General features: G+C 46.9%; 1 protein-coding gene and 2 long non-coding RNA genes across 22 annotated transcripts in view; 1 reads left to right on the top strand and 2 right to left on the bottom strand.

Annotated features, from left to right (window-relative positions):
- The first annotated feature begins 2 nt into the window (after nucleotides 1–2).
- Nucleotides 3–14,039, top strand: LOC114864922 (solute carrier family 4 member 11-like). 5 transcript variants are annotated; one of them, XM_055512433.1, is made up of 19 exons: nucleotides 3–134; nucleotides 5,901–5,951; nucleotides 6,856–6,936; nucleotides 7,401–7,444; nucleotides 7,520–7,745; nucleotides 7,826–7,907; nucleotides 8,046–8,169; nucleotides 8,413–8,616; nucleotides 9,190–9,274; nucleotides 9,355–9,480; nucleotides 10,125–10,257; nucleotides 10,547–10,620; nucleotides 11,153–11,393; nucleotides 11,588–11,694; nucleotides 11,793–11,958; nucleotides 12,047–12,220; nucleotides 12,756–12,951; nucleotides 13,212–13,381; nucleotides 13,458–14,039. In XM_055512433.1, exons 1-19 carry the CDS (start codon nucleotides 20–22, stop codon nucleotides 13,522–13,524), a joined length of 2,466 nt encoding a protein of 821 aa, XP_055368408.1. In that variant the 5' UTR covers nucleotides 3–19; the 3' UTR covers nucleotides 13,525–14,039. The 5 variants fall into 5 exon arrangements, with proteins under 5 accessions (XP_055368408.1, XP_029021773.1, XP_055368409.1 ...); XM_029165940.3 differs by having other exon boundaries at nucleotides 10,547–10,635; XM_055512434.1 differs by lacking the exon at nucleotides 3–134 and adding an exon at nucleotides 3,101–3,235 and having other exon boundaries at nucleotides 10,547–10,635.
- The window catches only part of LOC114864928 (uncharacterized), a 106,154-nt gene continuing 89,372 nt past the window's right edge, over nucleotides 3,229–20,010 (bottom strand). For 14 of the 16 annotated variants that reach the window (XR_008695899.1, XR_008695898.1, XR_003787440.3 and 11 more), the window contains 4 exons: nucleotides 12,679–19,962; nucleotides 8,761–9,680; nucleotides 3,694–8,610; nucleotides 3,229–3,449 (listed from right to left, as the gene is read on the bottom strand). This is a non-coding gene — a long non-coding RNA (uncharacterized LOC114864928). The remainder of the gene's footprint in view (nucleotides 3,450–3,693; nucleotides 8,611–8,760; nucleotides 9,681–12,678; nucleotides 19,963–20,010) is intronic. The other 2 variants (XR_008695903.1, XR_008695902.1) reach the window with 2 other exon arrangements.
- Nucleotides 10,848–11,685, bottom strand: LOC129604730 (uncharacterized). Its single transcript, XR_008695909.1, has 2 exons — nucleotides 11,545–11,685; nucleotides 10,848–11,425 (listed from the first exon to the last, which is right to left on the bottom strand). It is a non-coding gene; the product is annotated as an uncharacterized LOC129604730 (long non-coding RNA).

Genomic DNA, 20,010 nt, shown 5'->3' with positions numbered 1-20,010 from the left:
CGGGAAGGTGGTGATTTGCATGTCCCATCGAACGGAGCTGTTTATACATGGAAGCTCTGTCAAACTAGGGAATTATGCAACTACAGTTCACGGTGATATGGCCAACATCAGGCACGTGCTAAGTAAAACAACAGGTAACTCCAATATTGTACTACAAACACCATGTTTGCTAGACTTCTTCTTTGGCTTTGAACCAATTCCAAGATGGCGAATAACTTCTTCCTCGCTGGTTCCCTCAGCGTCGCCACTAGTGGCCAGAAGCAAAATAGCAACTACGCTCAAATAGGGAGATCAAATAGCTGTACTACCAACTATTTCACCTTTTAATTTCTAGGCTTAGATGAATTATGTTGCTGGAATGGAGATCCCTTATATCCACAGTATCCTACCAAGGTCACTGATACTGATAATACGGCAATAGCTTCTTATATCAGGCTTCATAGTTTGCTGGTGAATATGAATCTAACTTTACTACTTTCTGATATTCTGTACCTTCAATATAGCAATCCATTATTAAGCATATTGTTCAAAACCCAGTATAATGTAATGATGCATAATGTTCTTCAGGTGCCTCCATGAATATTTGAAATTTAGGCAAAATTTTTCATATTTTCTATGTAAATAATTGGAATATAAAGAGAAATGGATGTATGTAGATGTAGCAAGCTGTACTACAGTAAGTGGTGCCACTTGTAGGTGAGCTCCCTCTGTGTAATGGCTTGAACTAAGAAGGTGCAGGTGAAACAGCAATAATCACAAAATGATTCTCATAATTATTGCATTAGAACTAAGTTCTAACTCTAAAGTCTAGGTCTGTATTATACCGTAGGTAATGCCTGAGATATTTCTCATTCAAAGATGCTCTTTAGCCAATTAGTGTTGCCACTGCGGTCAAAGTGCTATGGGCTGTTTGTATAGTAACTGGATCGCACCAGGAAAAACGCATGAGCAATTTAAAAACCTAGTGTGGCTTCGCAAGATATCGTCTTAATAATATATTTTTTTAATTAATTAAGTTCCAGCAATCACAGAAGACTTTTTAATAGGTGTTGGTTAACTCTGCTGGCAGTCAATAAAACCTGTGTTCCAACACTGCGAAGTGAGAAGAAAGAAAAACTGCAGGTGGACAGAAGTGAGAACCAGGTAAAAGGGGTGATAATTGGAAGAAATTTCCCTCTAACATAACTCACACAGGTTTCTTTGCCAGAAGAAGAATTTCAGTTGTGTGAAAGGAGAAATGCGATGTTTGTCTGAGGAAGCATAAACAAAAAGTGTGACATGATGCGTCATATGTACTACATGTAGTACATGCTGATAGCGATCACACATAACACTATGACCACACTGGGTTGTATCACACGAGTGACTGGACCCAAGGTTTCCCAGCAGAATATGATGACGGTGATGGTCCTGCACATATCACCTCCAGTGTTAATAATAGACTAATGTAACATCATTCATTTTTCAAAATAAAACACATCTGAAATGTGTGTACAATGAACTTGTACTTGGGAGTACAAGTGGGTTTGTATTCTGCCTGCTCTACTTTAAATGCACTTTTGTATCAAATCTGAAAGACAGGTTATGACTGAGTTGGCCAAAACATTCTCCTAATACCTGTCAGGAGCTCCATGGAGCAGGGGCTGGAAGGGAAGGAGGGAGATGAAGAAAGAGGAATGAATATAGGTTTGTGGTGAGTTGGTGCTGATGGTTAGGACACTGGAGACATGTTTATCTAGTTTCACATGCTGCTTCATGTCAGGGAGGAATTATGATTCACCTGCAGGAGGAGTGGGAACATTCAGCTGGGAGAACATAGATGATGGTAGTGAATGCAGAACCAAAATGCATAAATAGGATGCTGACATCTGTGAAGGTTTACAACATCGTCTGCAGATGTGTTTGCTGTCCAAAAACAAGTATATGTGTTTGCTGCACTGCAGAAAGAAATGTTTTCCTGTCAAGCTATTGTCCTCTTTCAACAATAAACCTCACATCTTCCCAGAAGAGACTGTGGAATACAACTGATTATAATTTAAACAGCATAAGAAAGACTATGAGGCTTCTGAATAAGAGGCTGTGCTGCCATCTCATGGCAAACACGGGAATAGTCACAGCTTCGTATGTTTGCTTTTTTTGGATTCTGCCTCAGGCGAAGAAGCAAATGTCTTGAAAGTTGCCAGTTCACCCAGCATCCCAATTCTCCCCCATCATCAACACAAACGCTTTCTATTCAGACTTGATTTATTTTATTTCCATAAAACCTCCCATCAAAACAAAAGCCGTCCTGTGTGAAATAAATATTTACTGAGCACCCAAGGTGTTTCCTTTTACTGCTTTTTGTTAAAGGTCTTATAATATGCAGGGAAATAACAATCAGGTATAATGTGAGTGATTACAATTAGGAATTCAATGGAAGGAATCCACAGGGAATGCACAGAGCCTACACAAGGACTGTTGTTAGTCACGTACTCCTGCAGGTTGTTTTTCCTTCAGTTTGGCTGCTTACATTAGAATTCCATCCTGGCAGCAAAGATTGTTCCCCAAATTGTCAGATAAAAACATTGCATTACAATTCCTCCTACATACTAAAGGAATAAGTGAAGTTTACTCCTTCAGGCTAAACTGAGCGTTCCTCTGGAGCCAAACTCAATCAGAAACATCACAGGCTGTGTAAACAAATAATCGTGTTGAATCCCATCGCCTAAGATTTGTTCAGTCAAATAAATTCAGGAAAGCCACTCGGTCTGTTGTTAGTCACTCCCACCCACTTCTTGTGCAAACAATGGAAAGAATCTGGTTTCATGTGGCTAATTTTTAATCTTTGACTTTGTTTAAAAATGACTTTTCACATCATTACTCGTTGGACATAATAGAGTGTATTAAGGCTGTTGGGAGGTAACAGACACATTTACATATGTACAAATCCACAAACTGGCCATTTAATATAGAGGTCAAGAGGCTAATTTTCAAAATGACACTTTATCATGATATTGATACGAAAAGTAAACTCTTCTTTTGCAAAGTTTTGGTAACATGAAGACCTGCCGATTAGACATCGTGTTTACTGGTTTGTCTCGTCCCCCTGTATGTCACGGTTCTTGGTTGCATCTCTGCTTCTCTCTCTTTGTGCACAATCACACACTGGGACTCTGCAGAATCATTTACTAAAAGACCTCGTCTCTGTTGCTTCAGTCACTTCGTCTTCTGGAACCACCGTGCAGCATGGATTCAGGTTAGATTTAGATTCTTGTTCTTGTTTGTCACCTAGTACTTCCTGTCCAGCTTGATCCTTTCTTTCTGTGCTGGATTTCTCCTGTGGTCTTGTGCTTTATCTAAACCCTTGTCATTCCTTGCTTTTTATAGTTTGCATACCTTACTTTGTTATGTTCTCATTTTGGTGCCGGCTTTAATCGTGTCTTCTAATCTTGTTTCCTTGCGTGTGTTTCCTGTAAATGAAGTGATTTGGGGTTAACTGTTGTAACTGTGTTTGTTAACTGCTGAATGCATTAAACTGAACCTTTGTACTAGTGTGCTGGATCTGTTAGGCTGCCTAAACATTTAGCACGCAGGAGATTTTAAATCCTGTTGGTCTCACAACAAGGCCCTGCTCGTTACAACACAATCGACTAACAAAGTCCCTTCCACCATACATCTAATGATCATTAACCTACTGTATATTAGTCCACTTACATTATTCAGTGGCACAAGGACCCAGCAGAAACTACTGTATAATCCTCCCTGTGTCCTCCTGCCCTCCCTGCTCCTCCTGTTCCTGAGGAGGTGCAGGCGCCTGTGTGCGTACAGACACTGAGTGGGGATCAGCAGCAAATGTAAGGTGCTGTGGGAGCAGATGATGGGTTGAGGTCACCTACAACACATGAGGAACATGGATACCAAAAGTCTTAGACCTTGTGCCGTCTGGTAAGATTTAGATGGTGAGTGAAGGGTTTTCATGATTTAACCTGTAACTATAGTATGTAACTATATGTGTGAAATCTGTTCACAACTAGAAAGGACTATAAATACTTCATTCATAATGATTTTATGACATAACAAGTCTTCTACTGTTTTTTATTTCATTTGGGTGTTCTTTAAACTTTTGGTTATATTGAAAGACTAAGTCATTATAAAGGCAATAACACAGATCTGCGAATAATTGTAATTGTATTTGGGGGCGGGGCTTGTAGCTCTAACGTTCACTGATTGGATACAGCAACGTTTTCCACAACCTTTTCGTTCACCTGGCATCTTTGTAGATTAGAAAGAATGACGTTAGAGGCACGTAATGACTAATGGACTGAAGACAAACTCCAGAAAAACACTTTTAGTTAAACGCTTAATCACTCACTGTGATATTTTCTCTATAGCAAACAGGAAGTCATAAAATTGCAAAATGCAAATCTCCTGACGATTAATCATAATTTTTAAGACGATGGCACTAATCTACTTTTTGAAAATGCAATTTAAATAGTACATTTATTAACACCATCTCTCAGTTTTCAGAGTTTTTCCTTTTTTGCTCCTTTTCGGAGACCCAACAAGGATTCTTCACTGTGCTGTTGCTCAAGGACATGAGCTGCCCAGATAGACAGAGTAGAAGGGATTATTACCACACACTGGCTTCAAGTCAGGCCTGTTTATTCCGTGAGATTGAAAAATTGCAGACATCAAATCACCAGCATTAACAGAACGACGTCTGGGTCTACAGATTTAAAGAAGATGTTTTACTGTGAAATTTTGTATTCAGCATATATGTGGGGTTAAACTGACACAGACAGACAACCACAACTTGCTGCCATGACTTCACAAACAGGGCCAGGGTCAGAAGAGACAGCATGTGGGGAAGCCAAGGTTTGACTTGTACTTCTGGCAGCGTCAATGCCACCAGACAGCACTGCAAGAATGAGGAAATCAACCTTCTGCCAACAGGAAACCTAGAGACTCGAGTCATCGCAACGCTCCGGCCTGAAGGAAGATGTTATGTCTGCCACATTTCACAGACAGCACTGATTGACAGCGACTGCAGAGAAGTCTAATAGGCCAAAGCTCCCACACTGTTGATGTTGTGATCTGACACATCTGACAGTGTGCACTGCTTTTTGCTGGCATTGCTGATCATAGATAAGGATGAGATATTGGACCATAATGCGGTGATGCCCCCCGTGGTCTGTGCAGACTCCTGTGAAGAAGAGGAGGCGTGGGAAAGTTCCGTCTACTCTCCTTTGAGTTACAATCATGATCAGACGCCCCCCGCAGCCAAACTCTACCTCAGGCAACGAAAAGTCTTTAACGTTTGACCAAAGAGCAGCATCGAGATTCCAAATCAGACATCATGCTATGAAATAGCCGCTTTGGGTTTAAAGGTCCCATTTTCATTTACAAAACTCTGCATGTGTACTACACCTGCTGGTAAAGAAAAGAAGCAACAGGACCAAGTCAACATGGTCCAGTTTCACACAGTTGTACTGGTCAGATCATCCGTGTTAAATGACTGTAGAACAACACTGGTCTGGTTTCTAACATCTGTTATTCATGGTTTTATGGCAACACATCGATGAGCCTGTCTCTGGTTCACCACTGTTCTTCCTTGTGCCACCTTTGATAGATACCGGAACCCCCCACAGTAGCTGCAGCTATAAAGATGTTCTGACCCAGTCGCCCGGCCAAGTCAAACTGAAACCCTTTCTCCTGCTCTTTCAGGAGAAAATGTTTACTTGCTGCCTAATACGTCAATCACCTTCATGAACTGTGATTTAGAGATAATGAGTGTAATTTACTCCATGTATACAGATTATAGATGCTGAGTGTAACCTTTGTAACCTTATGTGTTCTTATTTGGTACGATACTAATTCCTCCATAATGATAAACCATCATGTTTGTCTGTGCTCTTCAACAGAGACTCCGTCCACCGGGAGCTCCAAGAACGGCCACGTTTTCCCAAAGATGGGTCCGTACGTGCAGTATATTACATGAAAAGCAAAAAAACACCCACACTCATTGTCATGTTCTATAAAGCAACCAACTCCAGCCGCTCATCTAGATGTTTATGTTTAAAAACGCCTTCACTGAACACTTGGCTCATACATATTCTATTTCCTCCGCGTGGCTCCTGCTCTCTCGTGTGCTTGATGTGATCTGCTTTGAAAACGCGCATAACGCCGTTCAGTGTTTCTCTTTCCGGAGACACGTACATTTACCACGGCAGTTATTTATGCTAATGGCAACGCTGCTCGCTGATGGCCCATTTTACATGCTGGTGAGCACAGCCAGGCCCTTCGCCGTGTGTCGAGAGGTTAATTAATGGGTAAATAACGAGACAAACGATCTCTGAGTCAATGATGGGAAGAGGGAATAATCGTTGCTCAAAGCTTTGATCGCGACTGGTTAAGGTTAATTCTTTAATTCTGAGGCGGTTCCGGCTTCGCTCATAAAACCTGCGGTTGAGAAGCCGTGTTTATCTTCTGCACAATAAAGGAATTTATGAGGGGGTGCTTTTGTTATACTGCTGCACGCCTGCTTTCAGGGGGCCTTTTATTGGGTCTCTCACTTGCTGGGTGCTTGTCGACAGACGGCAGAGTGGTGGGAGGGCAAAATAAACTGTCCCTCATTGGAAACGCTGTTAATGGAAAAGCATCTTAATCTTGATACAAAGAATGTTTTTATCTCTGTGTGGTTTATCACTCCAACAAGCCCAGGCTGTAAAACTGGGCTTTATTGTTACTTGCTTATTTCAGGCAATTCATTAAATTTCAAATTCAGTTTAAACAAAGTACTGCAGAGAAAAATGACTATTGACAAAGATGATGCTGACGTGAAGCCTCCGCTGTGATGGCTTCTGTGTTCATGCGCAGATCTGCAGGAGCGGGAGGCGGGTGGTCAGGATTCACCCGCCACCGTCAGGGATCACGTGTACGACAACCACATCAGTGCAGGTCAGTGTGGTACATTATACTGTATATGGAGTAGCTGTTAAATATTAATGTGTGATCTGTGGTGGGAACTGCTGTAAGGAGATAAGAGATAAACAGGATGCCTCTGTTGTTCACCATCAGTTAGATCAATAGATGACTGTAGAGCCCTTCTTCTTTCTTGTCTGCTACGCTTGAGGTTTTTATTGCAGAGCAAACTGCAGGTTCTGCACTCAGAAAGTGGTGTGTTCCAGCTCTGATGTGCTGAGTGAGTGTAAAGGACGCAAAGGTTACGGACACAAACTGGCAGCTACTGTTCCCCGTTTTTCCTACACGATTAATACCAGAGAGATGTGACGCTAATGCATCTGACTGCTTGAGAAATAAGAAGATTAATAAGCAACTGGAATTAAGACAGAGATAAGAAGTGAAAGTAACAAACGGTGGCTTTAAATACAGATTAAACTTCGTCTTCATTTTGTTTACAGAGGCCGATGTCCCTGAATTTGGGCTTCTAAACACAACAAGAAAAGTAAGACTTGACCTTCGAGCCAGCGCTTCTCCGATAAAATCATCCCTAATCATATTTCTGTTTCCCGTTTCTCAGTGTGTGAAGCCGATGAACTTCCAGGAAGAGGTGCGAGCCCACAGGGACCTGGACGGCTTCCTGGCCCAGGCCAGCATCCTCTTGGATGAGAAGGCTGCGACTCTGGACGAGGTCCTGAGGCGGATGCTCACTCGCATGGTGGAGGACGGACACCACGACAGCAGCTGCAGCGCGGACGAGGTCGTGAACTCGCTGTTCACCGACGCAGGAGGAAAGGACTTTAGTGGTGAGTGGAACAGGAGACAGGCAGCGGTGAGTCTGTGGGCTTCGAGACAATGAAACTGCCTCGGCTTTGTTTTTATGCAGTCCACCTTCTGTCAGAGACCATTCAGGGAGTGACAGCTACTTCAGCTGGTTTCCAGTACCAGCAGTCCTGGCTTTGCATTCTGTAAGTTACTGTTACGGAACAGAAGCAACAATAACTCGCAAGAAGTCCTTTATCTTCTGATTGTTAGCGATGCTTTAGCTTCATCAATAAGGAACCTAACGTATCCCATATTCATTTAGTTTTACCTGCTCTATTCAGCTCCACTGTGAGACGCCTGCAGAGACGCTTTGTCAGTGTGGCCCGTTTGGAGAAACCACAGAACTGGGGCATTAACTGCTGCGAGGCCCGCTACATCATCCTGATCCTAGCTCCTCCCAGAACGGTGAGGTCCGCTTGGCGGTTCTGCTTTTCAAAATGCTTTGTTCTGGGTGATCCGAGTTCATTGGAGTCCTTGAAGATATGAACATCACGTGTTTGGCCTTGTGAGTCCAGGTCAGACAAGGCAAATGTGTGTTCTGGGAAATTTGGGTTGGTTATTTCCACTGTGACCTTTCTGCTCATCAGTTCTTTGTCACTGAGCCAACAAACCACCCAATACCTTCACTTTCCCTTCATGTCTCCTCAGAAAAGCACCAAGACGGCCCTTGAACTCGGTCGAACCTTTGCCACGATGTTCTCAGATATTTCCTTCCGGCAAAAGCTTCTGGAGACTGAGACCGTGGAGGAGTTCAAACAGGAGCTGGTCCACCGGCGACAGCAGCTCTCTACAGCCAAGCCAGCGACAGAGGGAGTGGGGGCCTCAGATCCATGTACAGACAAACCCCTAAAGGTGTGAAAATAAATATTTAACAATAATCCATTATGAGCTACTGTAAGTGCAGTTTGTTACATAAGAGCAATATGATGTCAAGAAGCAATGAACCAGAAAAACTGAGAGGAATATAAACTACCTACTGTAACATAACATACTTACCGCAAACACAACATTTCTATCCTGGACTGAAGCCTCTTCACATGCGGTGACCACCCTCGTGTTTTGCCACTCCATCCAAGCAAAGTGGTGCGCTAGAGAAAAGGGGCCCGATTTGTGATTATTCTGTTTCCACACACTGTCGGGCAGCTCAGTGAGAGAGCTGCCAGGTCCGGTGTGGCGCTGGCAGCAGAAGGTGCAGCTCAGTGCAGCGATGAGGGATTTCATTACAACCAGCGTTTGAATTCAGGAGGAGGGAAACACCCAAAGTGACGCTCGCTTCAGACGCGCTTCAGTAGAACCACGGTTCAGTCCCAAAGTGTGTGATACTGTGAGAACCAGGACCTGAGTGAGTGCAGTGTGTTGGTTCTGGTTCCGGGGAACAACCGGCGCCACAGTATGTGATTAACTCTCTTCATCTTCTCTTCACAGTGCAAAGACTTCCTCAGAGCTGGTAAAGGCGTCTATGACGACCTGCGCCGCAGACTCCCTCTCTACCCGTCAGACTTCACAGACGGTACCGACAATCCATGCTCCTAACATCAACCCGTGGTGGGATGGGCTGTTTCTGTCTTAACCCTTTGAATATGCATGAAGGTATAACTGGGACAGACCGCTCTCTGCTCAAGTACAGCACCACGGCCGTCTTCCTCTACGTCGCCATCCTGCTGCCCGCCATCGCCTTCGGCTCGCTCAACGACGAGAACACGCGGGGAGGAATAGGTAGAGACTCCTCACGCGTGACGTGAGCACATGTTCCGACTCTAAGACGCGCTTCCTTGCGGCTGACAGATGTTCAGAAGGCCATCGTTGGTCAGAGCATCGGAGGAGTGATCTACGCTCTGCTCGCCGGTTCGCCGCTGGTCGTCCCGCTCACCACGGCGCCGCTGGCCATCTTCATCAGTGGCGAGTATCATCCAGAGCTAGTTCAAAGACACACGGCCAGAAAAACGTTAGCAAATACTGAGGCGTGCGCATCATTAAACGGATGGAATGATTAAAGCCTCTGGGCAGCAACAGGCGAGTGGAAGCAGCAGGAGGCAGCTGTTTGCAAAACGCTTGTATAAAGCAGCTGCACGCTCCACGCTCAGCGTTCACCCACGGACCGCTGGAGTGTGGAGGCCAGATTTGAATTAATCAGGAAACACAATCGTAAATAACACTTGTGTTGGCTGCATAATGTGGACACTCGCGCCGACTAACGAACATCTGTGCTAAATAACCGAGGGCCTTCACTTACAGCAAATGCTGTACTCCATTACACTTATGTAGAAACCCCACTTCTACATGACAGCAGCTCATTACAAACGAGAGGATGTGACTCCGGGCCTGTGTGTGTGTGTGTGTGTGTGTGTCCGTCACCGCAGTCATCAGGGGCATCTGTGACGACTACAGCCTCGACTTCGCCGCCGTCTACGCCTGCATCGGCTTATGGAGCGGCCTGTTCCTCATCCTCGGAGCCTTGTTCAATGTCAGCCTCCTGATGAAGCTCTTCAAACGGTAAACACGCAACACGACCCTCAGATACGTCACGATGCATGGCAGCCAGAAGCCTCTAATATAGGGCGCTCATCTCTGATCCGCGTGGAGAGGTCACTGATAAGAGACGCGTCTGTTATGACGTCCTGGTTTCAGCCATAATCATTAATGTTGTTTAATGCACCGATGTGATCTCGCCCATCACTCGGCCTGGAATGGATCGTTATGTCTGCGTCTGTGTAAAAAAACACCCAGTGTGATAAAACATGAATGATGCGCCCGCACTTGTTTTATTTCCACTATCTTCTAGCTCGACAGAAGAAGTCTTTGCGCTGTTCATCTCCATAGCGTTTGTTGGGGATGCAGTGAAAGGCACCATCAAAAGTGAGCGGAGACAAGGTCAGACTACATTAAACATGTTTTGAATGCCTGTGCAGTAAAGCTATCTCAAACGAACTGCAGGGGAATGCCTAAACATGCTGCCGCGGCCTGCAACACAGCCGCGCCGACGCACAGATCTATCACGGAGACTTTAGAGGAAAGGCAAGCATGAAATCAAACTAGACCCCCTGAGTCTTGTATTATAATGTTAATATAGTGCGGTCTTTCACGTTGCTGCTGTTCATATCGTTCTCACAAGGGCTTTGTGAGTGAGAATAGGGAGTAAATGGGCATGTGGTGGACTCTCTGGAGTGTTCCCTCCTTCATTTATATGCCTCGGGCCGTCATGAGTGTGCTAAACTACAGTAAAACTGAGCAACGCTTCAATCTCATGGCTAAAATGCTTCAATATGCTTGAATAAACATGCTGAGAATAATAATGTAAAGGGGGAATTACACCGATAAGCTGCTGGAATCCATGGCAGATGCTGGAACGAGGAGTGTAACATGCGATAGACTGCGTGTTTCCTCTCAGTTTTCCAGCACTTCTACCACGGGCCCACGCTGGTGACCACAAACGCCTCGTCGGCGCTTCACATCATCATGCAGACGCCTGGAAACCAGACTGCAGGCTCACTAGGACCAGCCGGAGGTCAGGGGTTGCTCCTCCTGCCCGAGCAGCTGGTGTCATGCACCAGAGACCGTCCCGTCCTGTGTTTGCTGCTCATGTTGGGCACGTTGTGGCTGGGTTACACCCTTTATCTCATTAAGAGGAGGTAGGCTCACCTGCTGGACCTGAAAATACCCCCTTAACAATAGTTCAGAGTAAAGAATACAAGTGGGCCTAGAACACTTGATTTAAGCAGTACCACAGGTTTACTACTACGGAATTCTACTGTAGTAGTAAACCTATAGTACAGTACTTACTGTACTGAGGCTGGTTGAGTTCTGTGCCTTTGTTTTCCTGCAGCCCGTATCTGAACCCCAGAATCAGAGAGGTGGTGTCTGACTGCGCTCTGCCTGTCTCGGTGCTGATGTTCTCCTTCATCGGCTCCTACCTTTTCTCCGACATAAAGCGTGAGTACAGACGAGCGCTCCTCAGCGTGGGTCACGGCAGCGCACTGCGTGTGCGACCCGTCGCGGCGGCTCTGACCGAGTCCAGTGTTTTGTGCCAGTTCCTGTGTTCAGTGTGCGCGACGGCCCTGTCTTCAGCTTCCCAGCGCTCGACCAGCTGACAGGGATGAACGCGCTGAGCGCAGCCGGGCTGGGCTTCCTCCTGGCGCTGCTCATCTTTATCGACCAAAACATCGTCACCTCGCTCACACACGTCCCAGAACACAAGTAAGACGGGTCCATTGATCTGTGCAGCTGTAGCTAATAAATGAATGGAAGCGGCCTCTCACTGACGACCTGGAACCGCCCGGTCCAGGCTGCTGAAAGGCCCCGCCTTCCACTGGGACCTTATGGTGACTGGCTTCATCAACGTCCTCATGTCCTGCCTGGGGTTGCCATGGATGCATGCTGCCTTCCCACACTCCTCCCTGCACGCCCGTCAGCTGGCCAGAGTGGAACAGCACGTAGAGAGCGGACGCCTCCACACGACGTGAGTGAAGTTTGAACGAGCAAAACGCCGGCTGCTCGGAATTCACTCCTCAGCCGGTCCCTGGCGTGACAATAGGAACGAACGGTCTCCTAAACAAAACACAACCTCGGCTCAAGGCCCACTTAGTGACGCTGAAACGTATCGCACTCATTACTGGGAAACCAGCAGGAATAGTCACGATCCGGAGAACCGGTTGCCTGTTGTACTGGACCCGAGGCGCTGCGGTCCCAGGTGAACGGGATGATTGCAAAGATGAGGTCTTTCATCAAACACAGTTCATAACATTGTGAAAAGCTTCAGGGACTGTGAGTGTGTGTGTGTGTGTGTGTGTGTGTGTGTGAGTGAAAGCCACGTAGCATTTTCCTGAATGCTACAGCACGACACTTGTCATGATTATAACCTTTACAAGTTTTAAATTGGCTAAAGGTTCTATAACTAAAATCAAGCCTTTCTCTCACCAGCTGCTCTTAGAGGAATATGAACTTGTCGTGGGTTTAAAATGAATGCTGGGCCTCAGTTCTTCTGTGTCCATCAGCATCGTCAGCGTGAGGGAGACGCGTGTGACGGCGCTGGCGGCCAACGTGCTGATGGGCGTGTCCGCCTTCATGCTGCCCGTCCCGCTGCAGTGGATCCCCAAGCCCGTCCTCTACGGCCTCTTCCTCTACATCGCGGCCACGTCGCTGGACGGGAACCAGATGGCGGACCGCATGGCTCTGCTGCTGAAGGAACAGGTGAAGCCGGGCTCTGGGTTCATCCAGCGCTTTGTGTGTGAAAACGCCTGGTTGTTTGGGTTTGTGCTCAATTAAACCCGCTAGTTTTGTCATTTTCTAAAGCCAGAAACAGAAATCTGCTCTTTTCATCTATTCTGTTGATTCATCTGAAAGCTGCTACAATTATTTCCTGCCACTTCAGACCTCTGCCAGATTATTGTGAAGCCAACTAGATACTATGAAACACCACAACATGCATGTTTGCCCTGGTCTGTGTTCAGACGTCCTATCCTCCTGCCCACTACATCCGGCGCGTCCCTCAGAGGAAGCTCCATCTCTTCACCGCGCTCCAGATGATCCAGCTGGTCATCGTGTGCGCCTTCGGGATGCATCCGCTGCCCTACATGAAGATGGTCTTCCCCCTTCTGCTGATGCTGCTCGTCCCCGTCAGGTGGGACCTGCACAGACAGGACCTGACTGTCGGCTGCTAGTTGTTTCATGGCTAACCTCTGCGTGTTTGTCCTCAGGTGCAGCCTCCTCCCCAGAGTAATTGATGCCAAGTATCTGGATATCATAGACGCTCAGCACATGTAGAGCAGCCCCTCCCACCATCACTTTACTGTGAAATAAGCATAAGAGACTGAAAATGAAATCAAAGATAATGAAATGCGTTTGTAGTGAGAGGCTGATCGTTGATGCTCCTACAATGTAACATGATTTTCTCTTGTGCAACACACATTTAACGTCACTGTCTCTGGTATTTACCACTATAATCCCTGAAGGCGTTTCTTCACATCGCTCTGACAGCACATGTTAAACAAACGTCCTCTTCCTGGCATCCACCTGAGATTCACGCTAACACTGAAGAGGTCAAATGTAAGAATCATCTCATTTCATTATGAATTATATTATATATATTGTTTTTATATTATTAGGAGGTTTCCTAGCAACACAGGAGCTCAGTATTCTGAGATCCATGACAGATGCTGGTGTTCAGATTTTGAGAAGATTTACACACGAATTACACTATTAGGAGTAATTAGTTCTGTGCAGGGAGTAAATGAAGCTGTGGCCAAACAAATAAAACAATTAAATGGACTAAATGAACAGTTTCACTACGAGGCACCACTTTAATGAATCCTACAGTAGCTCCCGAAGCTGAATATTTAACATCATGGACAGAGAAAGAAACAGTCAAATATAATCTGCACATCAGCGTTCAGGCGAATGCAAGTCAACGTGCTTTGATTGAGCCTTAAGAAAAGGCTCAATAAAGAGCAACACACCTCATATCAATGAGGCGGTCATGTTCATGCATCAGTTCACTGCCTCAGTCACTGATGACACAGGCCACGGTCCAACATGCCGAGCATTAAGAGTCACTCCAACAGATGGCAGTAGAAGCTCATCTTCAGCCCATGAGACTGCGACTGTGTGGGTGAAATGCTGCGTTCAGACGCTCATAAAACACCAGCCCAACTTCCACCGCCTTCAGACGTTCGGTCAGCTTTGATTCCCTGTGAAGCCACTTGATGCTCTCGCTCACTTTACTTCCTCTGCTGCAGTATGTGCAGCGTTTGTAGGCGTTTATTAACCGAGTGGCTCAAATGTATAAAAAAAAACATGCTTGTGTGAGCGCACTGACGAACACAAAGAGGCTACTATTCACAGTGTGCAATGATAAAGAGCCCCACAATTATCATCTGTGGCTCAAAACATAATCATGAATTCAGTTGAAGAAAACGATTCATGGCAGAAAACGAGGTCTGTGGAAACTGATCTGTCTCTTATTTAACAACAGGATAATTACAGGCATAATCACTTTCAAATGATCAAATTAGACACATTTTTTGATTTCGTATAGGTTTTGATTCATTGTGCGCTTCACAGCTGACGAAGCACAATTATGTAGGAAGGACAAAATCTGAGCATAATTCAAAGACAATCCAAGAACCACCACTGCATTTGTGTCTTTTAGCAGCCTGCACACAAAAAGAGCTGAATTCACTCGATAACATTCAATCGGGACGGTGTGAAAAGGCAAACGCTTTCTAAAAGCGACCCCTCTCGTGCTGCGGACTTTTAGCGCCGGTTGGTCAGAACGTTGAGCAACGGAACAGACGCACGGCTGATTACGCGGCTCCTCTGAGGCCAACTCTCTGAAGACACCTTTAATTGAATCCCAGAGAAAAAAGTGAGACGACAGAGATGTTCCGACGCTCACTGCAGAGATGCTGCCAATTAATTCTCCATCACAAAACCTCTGTACTGTATATTTAGCTCTGAGCCTCCTACACAGCGACCGACCTGATCTGAGATGTGCTGTGAGTCACTGTCGGGGCGGGCAGAACCCGGCTACTCCAGGAGTCGCAGGGCTCCTCCTCATGTCTAGGTTCATTATGGTGAACCTGTGCAGCCACCTCCATCACATCATCATCATCATCTCCCTCACACATGTTCCACGTCCCTGTGGCGCCATCATGCATGTGCAGACACACGCCTTCACAGACAGGTAACAAATTAGCACAGACACGTCCCCACACCTCTGCTATTCACACCTCTGCTCTTCATTTTCATTAAGCTCACACGCTCTCGCACCTTCGCCTAAACCAAGCGAACGGGCCAAGAGCGGAGACAATGCGAGTCGCGCTACGTGAGGAGATTTAGCTGGCTCACGCCACCTGAGTGGGCTGAGGCGAAGCAGAAAGGCTGCGGTGACAGCACAGACAGAAATCCAGTGCACGAGCCGCAGCAGACAACCCACAGTGTCTTGCATTAATAACTAGATTGTTCAAGCCCTGTGCTGATGTCAGGATGCATTAAGGTCCATCATGGAGATAGCACTGGTGTGACATTACAGACAATGGAGCAGTGTGTGGAGCCGGTAGATAAGCAGAGAGGATTGGGCTGGTTGTTAGGGAGTCCAGCCAGTGGTATTGACAAAACTCTGTGGGCTGCTTGATGTGCAGAGTCAGTGTTGAAACAAGAGATACACAGGCAAACAGCTGCACAGCGGCTTTAACAAAGAGTCAGACACACCCACACACACAAACACACACTCTGGGGAACACAAGTTGGATTTCTAGATGTGCCATTACAGGCAGGAAACATAAAAACTCTTAAACATAAACAATGAGTCTCTCCCGTTGTTTGCTCTTGATCTGGTTCCAGGACTCCTCAGCACTTTTCAGCTGGCACAGAGCATGGCTGGATGTTAATTGTTCTACGCGGTGCACCTGTGTGGAAGCACCGAGTCCGACCCAGACGACGCTGAACTTGGTTCGGGGGAACGCCTATAAACGGGTTGCACCAGCCGGCAGAACCTCAAGCTGGTTCCACCGGCCCGCTCCGAGCCTACAGTAGGGGCTGAGATGCAACGCGTAGCAACGATCAGAGCAACTAGAGGGGACAACACCACAACGCTGCCCTGATGCATGAGCAGCTACAGTCTAAAGTAAGAAGCAAAAATATTCTGCATCAGCTGATGTTTTCCTCATGTACATGTAGGTGGCAGCCTGATGTGGGAGAGAGAGTGGCAGGAGATAATGAGAGCACGTTTATGAATCGAGAACAGTCGTGTGGGAATGATGATGATAAAGCTAACAATCTAAATGTGCAAAGGCAGCACAGACACACACACTGTATATTGATCAGTTAGATGAGCAACGTGTGATACGCTGCAATTATGAACTTCCTGATTAAATCAAAGTCTCACCCGACAGCGATAGGACGCAGTTGTACGCGTGACCTCTAAATGACTCCACGGAGGATAAACAGCTTAATGGAAGACTGAAAGGATACTTTGCCTCATAGAAAGCAGAGGATACACACAAACCATCACATACCATCATGGTGCATGAACCTTTAACAGGGAAATGGAACGTAAATTTATAAATGTGCATTTAACATTGTTGAACATTGTTGGTCTTTTAAATCTGTGTTTCTATCTATGTGAGAGAAGTCGTTGAGGTTTTAATTGATTGCATGTTCACCAACCTTTGCTCAGATAACGTCCCAGAGTAACTGATGGCTCTCATCTGCTCCTCGGGCTCGTTTGCATGCCAGGAGGCTAAAATGGCGAACAGCAGGCCCATATGTCAGCCCCGCAGGGAGAGGTAATCTATGTCACCGCGTGGGGATGTGTGTGTGTTACTGCAGAGCTGCAGGTGGAAGCAGGCGCCCTCCACGCTGGCGCCAAGCACACAAACATGGCCGCAACCGCCCCTGGGGTGGAACCAGCGGGTCGCACGCACGCTAATTAAACCCTCAGAATGCAGAGACGCACTTTCTTCTACACGTCCAGTCGTTTAGGCTTCACCCGTCAAACGCGGCCAGATGTCCCGTAAATGGGGCGGCGGAAAGCGTCCACTCTAAGTGGGAAACAAGCGAGCATCGAGTGGCTGTTCTCAGGGTCGCAACGCGGTTAAGAGCCTCTCATATACAGCCGGAGTGTTAAACGGTGACTTTGATGGCACCATGTGCTGCTCAAACCCTCCACAAGCTCGAGACAGAGAGAGAGAGAGCGAGAGAGAGTCATGATCTTCCACCTCTGCTGGTTTTCACCACACTCCTAAAACACACCAAGTTTCAGTCCTAATTTGCTAGTTTTAGAACTGAAAACACATCAAGTCATTTAAATGGTCTGTCTTACTGTTCAGATTGAATAAAATTTCCTTGTTTGAAACAAACCTTCCTGGTTGCGTTCATCTACATTCCCCGTGTGCAGAGAGAACAACTGCAAAGCGACCGAAGCCTTTGTTTTCTGATGAAACGTGTTCCTTTAGGAGCGGCGCGTCCCCTTTTTCCTGCGGCGCTCACTCCACTTGGCATCAATCAAGACATCAAGGAGGGCGATTCGGACACGAGGAGGTGCCGGGCTCTGCTCCTGATCCGGCCTCCGCCGCGGCAGGCGGGGGTGGGGGACAGGCCCCATCGGCTGCCTAACCGCCTGGAAGCCAATCACACGCCGGACGCGGGCTTTTCCTGGCGCCGGCAGAACTCACTGGGCGTTATGCGTGTTTCCCGTCCGCTCCCTAACAACGTGCTGCATGTTTTATCTTTCATGAAGTGAAACAACGGCGCGTTGGAAAACAAGCAGCAAAACGGGGCACGGCTTTGTTTACGTTTATTAATAATGCGGCTTAGACACTCGGGAGACAGATGTTATGTACGACAGCTGTATCTGCTACTGTCATAGAGTGGCATCACGTTAAGTCATCTAATGAGTGAAGTCTCAATGTAATTATGCAGTTATTACCTCAAAGCGCTGATCCAACGTTATACAGGGCCAGCGACTGAACAGCCGTACATCACAGGGAGGTGTGATCCAAACCAGGAGCTGCCTGCTACTGTAAGTCGCCCCTTTGTGAACTTAATGCCTTTACGCTCAAAGGATTTGCTCACATTTCCCACCGTCGGTGTTTAGTAGCACAAAAAGCCTGGTTTTTATAAGCAGGGACAAATAATGATTTATTATCAGCACTTACCTCATCATGATAAATGATCCTGTGAAGTGTTTAAGTGGAATCAGTAGAATAGAATAGAATGTGGTTAAAAATTGCAATTCAGCATAGTGTTTTTAATCCTAGACATGAAATAGGAAGCGCATGCAGAAGAGTAGCTTCAGTCTTTCAGGTGGAAACCGTGCAATTAAATCACTGTTCTCTCTGTCAAAGCTTTGAACTCAGTGGACATAAGACACAGGAGGTCAGTAGTGCTAACGCACAGTACGGGGGTCAGCGTGTGGGGGGGGACACTCGCTGCCCCCACCACCACCACAGGCTGTGTTGTTTGATGCAGGGCGGCCAGTCTCACCTCCTCCAATAAGGAGGCAGCGGACTCGTCTCATGACAAGTATGTGTTTGAGTGTCTTTGCACGCAGCAGCGCAGGTCCCCCGTTTTCTAACCCAGTTGTGTCCGTCTGATTTATTCAGTGACAGCTACGGTCCCTGCGATGATTGGCCTGTAATGATATGTCATGTCAGCGGGAGAGTTAAGAGGAAATGAGGGAGGGGGGGCCAGAGGGAGACAAACATTTAGCGCCGACCAGTGAAGGTTCCTCTCTCTCTCGCTCTGCTCGATCGCCCGCTCCGCCGTCTCGCTGCAGCGTCTCTCCGGCTACAGTCAATTAGAAAAATGAGAGGAACCGTCAATGAGGAGCGAGTCGCTCCCTAATGTAATCAGACACACCAAGACTCAGTCTCTGCTCTGCATCCACACCCTCACGCATGAACCACAGCAGCGCGACGGCGGCGACGCTGCATGGCGACATGCCGCAGTCGAAGCAACGGCCTCCAACCAGCGGCTGGACCCGGTGCTGACACCACAGTGGTGCTGAGACATGGTGAGAGCAGGGCTGGGACACATGTGGTGACCACATTATGCAACAGATGCACAGTCCTGAGACGTAATGCAGCAAAGACCATGCAGCACCGCGTGAATAATTCATTTAACCAATTCAGCATCTACACGAGGAGCCGGATAATAAATTGTGTTTATTAAAAAGGTTTTAGTGACATGTCCTATTAATGAGGATCGCAGCCTTGGCGGGTCTGCAGCCGAGCCGGGCCTAAACCCAGGAATGCAACCTGAAACGTCCATCCTGCGATGGACAACGGTCGCAGGAAGAGAAACACGGTGGAGAATGGGTGGAGAAGGGTGGAGAACGGGTGCAGAATGAGTGGAGAACGGGTACGCGTGGAGAACGGGTACGCGTGGAGAACGGGTACGCGTGGAGAACGGGTACGCGTGGAGCTGCCTGCCTTCCAGGAGGCGCAGCTGCCGGAGCTCCCTGCTGTGGAATTACTCGCCTGGAGAAGCGGCGCGGGGTGAGGGGGGGTGCGAGGACACAGCGGATCAACAAGCTCCAGATGAAACACAACATCTCCCAGCTCCTCTCTGGCGACCAGCTCTGTTCATGTCGCTACTGAACTCCTGTTTTCTTTTTCAAACGGAGCCGTCGCTGCCGGCTGAGAGACCTTTCCTGTCCTTCTGAGATGAATTCCTTCTCCTACAGGAGATAAGCTCCTGTCTCTGGAGGAAAAGAACCAACATGAGAGTATATAGATGCCCCTGCATTAT

The sequence above is a fragment of the Betta splendens genome, chromosome 10 (assembly GCF_900634795.4).
Source record: "Betta splendens chromosome 10, fBetSpl5.4, whole genome shotgun sequence".
Lineage (NCBI taxonomy): Eukaryota > Metazoa > Chordata > Actinopteri > Anabantiformes > Osphronemidae > Betta > Betta splendens.
This window is presented reverse-complemented; position numbering and strand designations above follow the sequence as displayed.

Coding starts and splice junctions, on each gene's coding strand:
- LOC114864922 (XM_029165940.3), top strand. CDS start 20: ATGTCCCATCGAACGGAGCTGTTTATACATGGAAGCTCTGTCAAACTA. Junction 135..5,900: donor CGTGCTAAGTAAAACAACAG/GTAACTCCAATA, acceptor GCTCTTCAACAG/AGACTCCGTCCACCGGGAGC. Junction 8,170..8,412: donor TCCTAGCTCCTCCCAGAACG/GTGAGGTCCGCT, acceptor ATGTCTCCTCAG/AAAAGCACCAAGACGGCCCT.